At 49.4% G+C, this 9,066-nt stretch overlaps 2 protein-coding genes across 2 annotated transcripts; both read left to right on the plus strand.

The window, feature by feature from the left end:
• The first annotated feature begins 2,242 nt into the window (after nt 1-2,242).
• On the plus strand, nt 2,243-4,559 carry LOC123412257 (pentatricopeptide repeat-containing protein At5g08510). The gene is made up of 2 exons (XM_045105205.1): nt 2,243-3,163; nt 3,360-4,559. Exons 1-2 carry the CDS (start codon nt 2,243-2,245, stop codon nt 3,972-3,974), a joined length of 1,536 nt encoding a protein of 511 aa, XP_044961140.1. The 3' UTR covers nt 3,975-4,559.
• Nucleotides 4,560-4,595: 36 nt separating this feature from the next.
• On the plus strand, nt 4,596-8,616 carry LOC123412256 (oligopeptide transporter 7-like). The gene is made up of 6 exons (XM_045105204.1): nt 4,596-4,973; nt 5,070-5,661; nt 6,649-7,218; nt 7,295-7,550; nt 7,631-7,813; nt 7,919-8,616. Exons 1-6 carry the CDS (start codon nt 4,868-4,870, stop codon nt 8,534-8,536), a joined length of 2,325 nt encoding a protein of 774 aa, XP_044961139.1. The 5' UTR covers nt 4,596-4,867; the 3' UTR covers nt 8,537-8,616.
• The last annotated feature ends 450 nt before the right edge of the window (nt 8,617-9,066 follow it).

Consider the following 9,066-nt stretch of genomic DNA (forward strand, 5'->3'; position numbering starts at 1 on the left):
TGCCCTGAGGCACTACGAGGCGCCCACGTGGAGCACCTTTAGCCCCGGCTTGTAACAGGGCCGGAACTAAAGGTTAGGCCTTTAGTCCCGCCCCTTTAGTCCCGGTTGATGAACCGAGACTAAAGCCCCTTACGGGCCGGGGCTAAAGGCTCTGTCCCCATTAATGAAAAAGGGGCGGACGGGCAAATCCATGATAAGTTCATCGGCAGAGCAAGAGCCCGGGCCATCAAGCAGTACGAGTAACCAGACTGCTGAAAAGGCAGCTTTAAAACAAAACAAAGACACAAGAGCTAGTGTGCAAACTCGGATTCTCCAAACTGCGCCCTTTTTTACTTTCTCTCGCTCGTTTCTCATATCGAACACTTGAACAACATTACAAAGTCCATATTTCATATGTATATTTGGGCAAAATTATAACGATTATCGATATTGTACACAGTTAGTATAATAAAGTACATCATTCTCTACTCAACTAGATAGACAATTAATTGGGATAAGATCCGTGGGCGCTGGCACGTCCATGTTGTTGGAGAACATGTCCAGGCTTTCATAGTCGTTTGTCCTTGCTCTTCGCAGCATTGGTGACGCAGGTGTTGGCTTTGGCGGTGGCGCGGAAGTTGGCGTCCACTCCAGGGGCGGACCTAGAAGCTTTATTGAGTGGGGGTAAAATACTTGAATAAGGAAATATTTTAACATATTTTGTATAAATTTAGAGAGTTTTAGTATATATTTTCTAAACATACAATCAAATTCTACAGGATTTTCAAAACTTGAGTGGAGGCCATGGCCCCCACTCACATCAACGTGGGTCCGTCCCTGGTCCACTCCCGATAGGCGGGATTGCTTCCACGCTGAACATGTCACGTTGAACAGCTTCATGGCCTTTCCTTTGACGCGAGTGGACTTGCTAGAGGCCCATGCATTGGCCTCCTAGGCCACGTAGTTGGGCTTGTAAACCCATGTACCATGGGAAGGTGCAGGGCCTTGACCTTGGCCATGTCCAGCTCCATGGAGGATTTGTTGACCTATTCCATCTCCGTTCAAGTTGTGTCCTTGTCCACACGTCTTGGAAGTACGAGATGAGCCGACAACCCATGCCTTCGACGGGTGCGAGCGCGATGAATGCGTGATTGCGGTGGCACCACGGTGGCTTAGGCGTCTACGAGAGAGTGGACGTACATCCTCCATCTTCCCGTCCATGGTGTGAAGGCCATGGCATTACGGGAGGAGGAGGTGCCTCCTTGGCGAAGGAGGTCTTTGACGTGCCAATGGACAGTGGCGGAGCCAGGATTTGGATATGACCGTTGATGAGGGGGGTCAGATACATATGTACTTGCTCAGATCAGTCAAATATACACTACATACTTCAGGAATGTATTTATAACAAAGGTTGTGTCACAAAAAAAGGCAACAAAAGTTATGTGGAGAAAAGTATCACCCGCATCATCGGACTGTTGTGCTCTCACTACAACGTTTCTCATGTTTTAGGCCGGTGACAATGCTAGTTTTTTAGCATGGTTTGATAGGCTTTTGTTGATATGACATAGTAACTAATGAATAAAGAGAGTGAGGTTGTATCTTAGTTAACATACAACACTTGCACGTGGCCATAGGCAAAAATGGTTCTAACCTAATCATATGCATGCATTACCTTAAATTATTAAATACATATACATCTTATAAGAAACAATGCATTGACATGGTTATATCTTAAATTATTAATGCTTCTATAATAACGTGATAAAAGACAATGAATTAATACAGGTCTTAAAAAACATGAACAATGTTGTAAAATCCTAAGACTTCTTGTGCGTTGGTTGGACTGGTATGACACTTGGTTGGCTCTCGACTCTGCGGACACGAGGCCTAGAATTGGCCGGAGGACTCTAATCATTTCCTTTTCTAAAGTAGATAGAGAGAGGAAGTTTTGATTTTGTTTGAAGTTATTTATTTTACTACTCAATCGGTTGCTAAATATAAGTCTTTATAAAGGTTATACTAAAAAATTACATATACATATATTAAATATAGATTTATTTATTTCATTTCGTATGTAGTCTTTGAATGAAGTCTTAAAAAAGGACTTATATTTAGAAACCGAGAGTAAGTAGTAGAGAAGAGAGAGAGAGAGAGAGAGAGAGAAAAGGCCGCTGGGCCTTGCTCACTTACTCGACTGTGGGCTTCGTGAGCCCCGGGCGTGGTATACACTTGTTTGGGCCTTTCACACGCGTGGTTGGGTTCAATGGAGGAAGTGAAACGGCTTCACGCGCGCTTGCTCCGGCGCGGGGTGCGCCGCCTGCAGCCGCTCCTCCTCCGCGTCCTCGCCGCCGGCGACCTCCGCTACGCCGCGCTCCTCCTCGCCTCCTCTCCCCGCTCCGCCACTCTCCACGACCGCCTCCTCCACGCGCTCGCGTCCTCGCGCAGCCCGCTCCTCATCCCCTCCTTCTCCCGCGCCCACCGCCTCCGCCTCCTCACCCCTCTCTCCTTCACCTTCCTCCTCTCCTCGCCCCCCTCCTCCTCCGCGCCCTCCGCGCTCCCCGCCCACGCCCTGCTCGTCAAGTCCGGCCACTTCGCGTCCGGCGACCCCTTCCTCGGCTCCGCGCTCGTCTCCTTCTACGCCAGGAACCGCCTCCTCGCCGACGCCAGGCGGGTGCTCGACGAAATGCCGCGCAGGGACACGGCCGTGTGCAACGCGCTGCTCTCGGCCTACGCGAGGGCCGGCCTCCTCGACGCCGCGGAGAAGCTGTTCGGGGAAATGCCGGACCGGAACGTCGTCTCGTGGACCGCCATGGTGTCCGGCTACGCGCAGAACGGACGGCACGCGGAGGCCGTGGCGGCGTTCCTGGAGATGTGGGAGCGGGCAGGGGTGCAGCCGAATGAGCTGACGGTGAGCAGCGTGCTGCCCGCGTGCGCGGCTGTTGGGGCCATGGAGCTGGGGATGAAGGTGGAGGAGTACGCGAGGGGCAAAGGCCACCTGAGTAATGTGTTTGTCACCAATGCACTGCTGGAGATGTATGCCAAGTGTGGCAGCATCCAAAGAGCTTGGCAGGTGTTTCAGGGGATCGGTCGTCGGCGAGATCTCTGTTCTTGGAACTCGATGGTCATGGCGTTTGCCTTGCATGGCTCCTGGAGGGAAGCCCTTGCCCTGTTCCATAAGCTGAGGGTGAGGATTTCTTCCTTGAATTGTATATTTTACTCCTATGTGTTCGCATCAACGCAGCATCACTTCCTTGCAAGGTTATTATTTGGGACTAGATTAGTGATTGTTGACATTAAAACCACCTACCAAATTACATCATTCTGATATGTCTTTGCTCCTTTGTCACTGTGGAACTTGAGGTTTATTTTACTGTGTTTAGATGACAGGGGTGAAACCAGATGGTATCACATTTGTTGGAGTCATTTTGGCTTGCACTCATGGAGGTTTGGTGGATGAAGGAAAGCTACTCTTCAACTCCATGGAGGCCGACTTTAGTATTACTCCAAGAATCGAGCACTATGGTTGCATGGTTGATCTGCTTGGGCGTGCTGGTCTCCTGAATGAAGCCTACAGTATGATAGTAAGCATGCCAGTGGAGCCTGACGCCGTCATCTGGGGAGCGTTGCTCGGTGCCTGCAGCTTCCATGGAAACGTAGAACTAGCGGAAACAGCAGTAAACAAACTCATCTTTCTCGAGCCACAAAACACTGGAAATCTGGTGATCCTGTCAAACATATACGCGTCGTCTGGAAAATGGGACGGTGTTGCCCAGGTATGGAAGTTGCTCAAGGAGAAAGACCACAAGAAATCAGCTGGGTACAGCTTCATTGAGCTAGATGGCAAGATGCACAAGTTCCTTGTTGAGGATAAGTCGCATCCAAGATTCGTGGAGGTGTACAGCATCCTTGACAGTGTCACATTGCTCATGAAGCTTGTCAGACTAGAAAATGAGGAAGAAGTGGAACAGCTGTTTCTGTCACCTGTAGAGTTCTAAATTCATAGAGATGTGAAGAGACTGTTATAGAAAAAGTGAGCTCAAATTGATGTAGAAAGGGATTATTCAAAAAAGTGGCAACAGAAGGAATGTCAAATCAAGTGAGTGCATAGCACCACCTGGGCATGGACTCTTCTCTTCTTGATGCTATAAATCAAAATGGTCGTTCATGCTGTGTTTGCTATTAAGATGCACAGACCACTGGGAATTCCAGACGAAGCATATAATTCCAAGATACAGCCCAACAAGGTACGTTTATTCTTGAATAACGAAATCGACATACGAGAACCGATATGATAAGCAAATGAGCACAGAGTACAGAAACATATTGTGTTGAGGTCTTGAGGATATATAATTTGTTGAGTCTGTGCGCTTCATTGCTGCCACACTATGTAGTGTCATGAGCAGAGGCGGGAGGGAGAAAGTAGTAGCAGAAATAGTGAGTTTGTTTATAGCTCCCATGCACATGCAGGATGCAGCCATTCCCTGGACCAACCTTTTTTTTTTGCCAAGATCTATGGTGGAATCTTGGAAATTGTTTGCTCGTTTGCAGAACATAATAAAAATGGCTTGAATTTTCTTTCCTATGGTAGAGTACTGACGTGGCACAGATCTCGATGCTCCGTCAGCTTGGGGCTACCCGTGTCGTAGTCAAACACAGCGTTAACTATTCGTTGAGAAACGCATGTATGCGTCCATCCAGACCACGTTGATACGCTCCTCTCCTATGGGCGTCCGATGAACCTGGCCGGGAACGTGGCTGCCGATGGATGTGTCCTCGATATCGATGTTCCAAAGCCCAAACCTTCCAAAACAGTACGCACGATGCATAGACAGCTGATGAAGCAGTAGAGAGGGCCCACGACGGGCCACCCAGCTTGAGATACATATTCATGGCGTCCTCCTCCCAGTACCACCGAGAAGAAGAAGAAGAGGAGGAGGAGGGGGAGCTCGGGCACCGCGGCGGCCATGGCGGCCAGATCACCGCGCCGCTCCTCCGTAAGCCGCTTCCTCCTCTCTGCTTAGCTCCGTGCACGCACACACGCACCTCTGCTCCGCCTGCTCACCGTTTAGCCTCCTCTCCTCGTGATGCAGGGAACCGTCCGTCCACGTCGCGGAGCTCACCGGAGCACCAAAACGACGACGACAACTTATCGTCGGAGAACTCGCCGATCGAGCAGGTGGCGCTGACGGTCCCCGTGGGCGACGACCCGGACACTCCTGTCCTCACCTTCCGGATGTGGGTGCTGGGCATGGCGTCCTGCGCCGTGCTCTCCTTCCTCAACCAGTTCTTCTGGTACCGCAAGGAGCCACTCACCATCACCGCCATCTCGGCCCAGATCGCCGTCGTGCCGCTCGGCCGGCTCATGGCTGCGGCTCTCCCGGAGCGCGTCTTCCTCCGTGGCTCGCGCCGGGAGTTCACCCTCAACCCAGGGCCCTTCAATGTGAAGGAGCACGTGCTCATCACCATCTTCGCCAACGCCGGCGCCGGCACCGTCTACGCCATCCACGTGGTCACTGCCGTCCGCGTCTTCTACGGCAAGAACCTCACCTTCTTCGTCTCCCTCCTCGTGGTGCTCACCACGCAGGTGCTCGGGTTCGGGTGGGCGGGCATATTCCGGCGATACCTCGTGGAGCCGGCGACCATGTGGTGGCCATCCAACCTCGTGCAGGTCTCCCTCTTCAGGTACATACATATGCTTCCCCTCTCCGGCAAGAAACTTCATTTTCGAACTTCTCATTACATCATTACACGGCCAAATTTAATTGGCGGGGCAAGATGATGCACTGGCACCACACAAAACCTCCAACTCGAAACTAGGTTAACAATTTGATCATGAATTCTTTTCTAAAATAAGCATGCACAATTGCTGGTGTTTGATGCGTGTAAGCAATGTATGCTACTTGCTATATGCTTCCAAGTGGTAGTTTTTTGAATTTTGAGCAAATTGGCACAAGCTATTGTTGATGTGAAAACGTAGCCACCTCATGTGGGTCATGGCACGTCAGGGTGGTCCTAATTAATTACATCCAAGAAAATTAGATGATGGCAACAGCCTGGCCACCAAAAGATTCTAAACACAACCATAAAACTCGGGATCAAGAGAAGAGGGGAAAGAAAAACTCCGATCGAGGATTTAATTAGCATCTGGCCCCTGTGAGTTGTTGGAACCATAGAGGTCGTCCTCATTTTTCAAGTCAGTAGCATTTTAGTGGTTAACAACACTTGAGAGTAATATATAACATCAGGTCAGTCTCCTGCACTGGTCCTGATAACGACACCGAAAGATTCTAAACACAACCATAAAACTCGGGATTCAGAGAGGGAAAATAACTCTGATCGAGGACACTTGAGAGTTAACAACATTCGAGAGTAATATACAGCATAAGATTCCTGCACTGGTTCTGAAAACGACTACTGAATGGTGATCTCATGCTCATGCGGTCATGCCTTCCTTTCATTGAAACAAGAGGGACAACATAAAGCGAAATCCGGTGGCCATCCTAGGGAAATGCAGAGAACTAATTAAGAAATGCAGAATCAGATTAGAAAAAAACATTTATTTGATTGAGATTTAGAGAAATCAATGGTTTGAACAATATATACTGAAAATGCTCGAGCAAATTTTCTTGAGAAGTGAGAACTCACGCTTTCAATGCATCTTCCCACCAGGGCGCTCCACGACGATGAAAGGCGGCAAAAGGGGGGATTCACACGCAACCAGTTCTTCCTGGTGGCATTCACCTGCAGCTTCGCATACTACGCCTTCCCTGGCTACCTGTTCCAGATGCTCACCTCCCTCTCCTGGATCTGCTGGGTCTTCCCCAACTCCGTGTTCGCCCAGCAGCTCGGGTCAGGCCTCCACGGGCTCGGCATTGGCGCGATCGGCCTCGACTGGGCATCCATCTCCAGCTACCTCGGGAGCCCTCTCGTCAGCCCCTGGTTCGCCACTGCGAATGTCGCCGCAGGCTTCTTCATCGTCATGTACATCATCGTCCCTATTGGGTACTGGTTTGATTTGTACAAGGCGCAGACCTTCCCCATCTTCTCTTCTGGTCTCTTCACCTCGTCTGGGCAGAAGTACAACATCTCGGCTATCGTGGATGACCATTTCCATCTCGATACAGAGGCATATGAGAAAAACGGTCCACTGTACCTCAGCACTCTCTTTGCTGTGACATATGGTGTCGGCTTTGCGTCCCTTACCACAACGATTGTTCATGTCCTCCTGTTTCACGGAAGGTAAAATCTTGTTAGTTTCCTGTGCAGAATCGCATGGTCACGGCAACTAATTCAGAATCAAAATGCTTGTGTGCAGGGAAATATTGCAGCTAAGTAGATCAGCTTTTCAAGGGAAAAGTGTGGACATACATACGAAGCTAATGAGGAGATATAAGCAGGTCCCTGAGTGGTGGTTCATCTGCATCCTTGTTGTTAACATTGCCGTCACTGTATTCGCTTGCGAATACTACATCGAGCAGCTCCAGCTGCCCTGGTGGGGTGTGTTACTTGCATGCGCCATTGCCTTTTTCTTCACCCTCCCAATCGGAATCATAACAGCAACGACAAACCAGGTAAGGATTCTATCAACTTTCGTCACGGCCTGCCATATAGATCTGGAGGCACTAGTTCACATCCTTCCATGGTATGGCAGACCCCAGGATTGAACATCATCACAGAGTACATCATCGGGTACTTGTACCCCGGACGACCCGTCGCGAATATGTGCTTCAAGGTATACGGTTATATCAGCATGCACCAAGCTCTGATGTTTCTGCAAGATTTTAAGTTGGGTCACTACATGAAGATTCCCCCAAGGACCATGTTTATGGCCCAGGTATAAGCTCTCTGTGGTTTCCATTGTTTATCTGCCATTTCCACTGCACAAGTGCACACAAGGTCATGTTGTGGCACTAACCAGCAACTTCTTGGAACATGGCAGGTGGTCGGAACAACGATTGCGGCATTTGTGTATCTTGGGACAGCATGGTGGCTGATGGACACAATCCCCAACATCTGCGACATTGAGCTCCTCTCAGCGGGCAGCCCTTGGACCTGCCCCGGTGATCACGTGTTCTACGACGCGTCGGTCATATGGGGTCTTATCGGGCCACGCAGAATATTCGGGGACTTGGGAACCTATGCGGCAGTGAATTGGTTCTTCTTGGGAGGAGCCATCGCCCCGCTCCTCGTATGGTTGGCGCACAGGGCGTTCCCAGACCAGAACTGGATCTTGCTCATCAACATGCCCGTGATGCTCGGCTCCATCTTCCAGATGCCGCCCGCCACTGCGGTCAACTACACCACATGGATACTGATCGGGTTTCTGTCAGGCTATGTGGTTTATAGATATCGGCGTGACTGGTGGGAGCGGCACAATTACCTGCTCTCGGGTGCACTGGATGCGGGTCTGGCGTTCATGGCCGTGTTGATTTACCTGTGCCTGGGCTTGGAGAACATCAGTTTGAACTGGTGGGGCAATGACTTGGATGGATGTCCCCTGGCTTCTTGCCCCACTGCTAAAGGTGTAATCGTCCAGGGCTGCCCTGTGTACAACTGACTATCATCTAACGATGAGACGCTCAAATTGTGAACAAGCAACATCGATGCAAATAACAAATTTATGTTTGAATATTTAAAGATGAGAAAATGATGTTATTTTGTTCTATCGTTCAAAGTTCCAGAAAGATTCAAAATGACAACCTTAGTAGTAAGGGTCTCAAGAACAATCTAATAAAGAAGTGATTCTTTGAAATATAGTAAAAGCAGGTGGCCCCTGACTTGCTGGTTGCAACTTCATAACTGAAATTTCTCAGTTTCTCGCGCACAAGGTACCACGATTAGTAAATTCTTACTCGTTGTGTGCTACGACTTATCGGTTTTCAAACGGTTTCCGAAAAGCTCGGCCGAGATTAAAAACCCTGGTCACTATACTACTGCAATTTTTGCTACTATTCTACAGATATATAAGGATAGAGGTAATGCTCAACTACTACCCAAACATTAGCAGTCCTGCTTTCTCCCCTCCAACAATTGTGGTGGAACCATGTTATATTGCATCAATAAATGGAAGGAACACAGTAATAATCT

The sequence above is a fragment of the Hordeum vulgare genome, chromosome 7H, assembly GCF_904849725.1.
Source record: "Hordeum vulgare subsp. vulgare chromosome 7H, MorexV3_pseudomolecules_assembly, whole genome shotgun sequence".
Lineage (NCBI taxonomy): Eukaryota > Viridiplantae > Streptophyta > Magnoliopsida > Poales > Poaceae > Hordeum > Hordeum vulgare.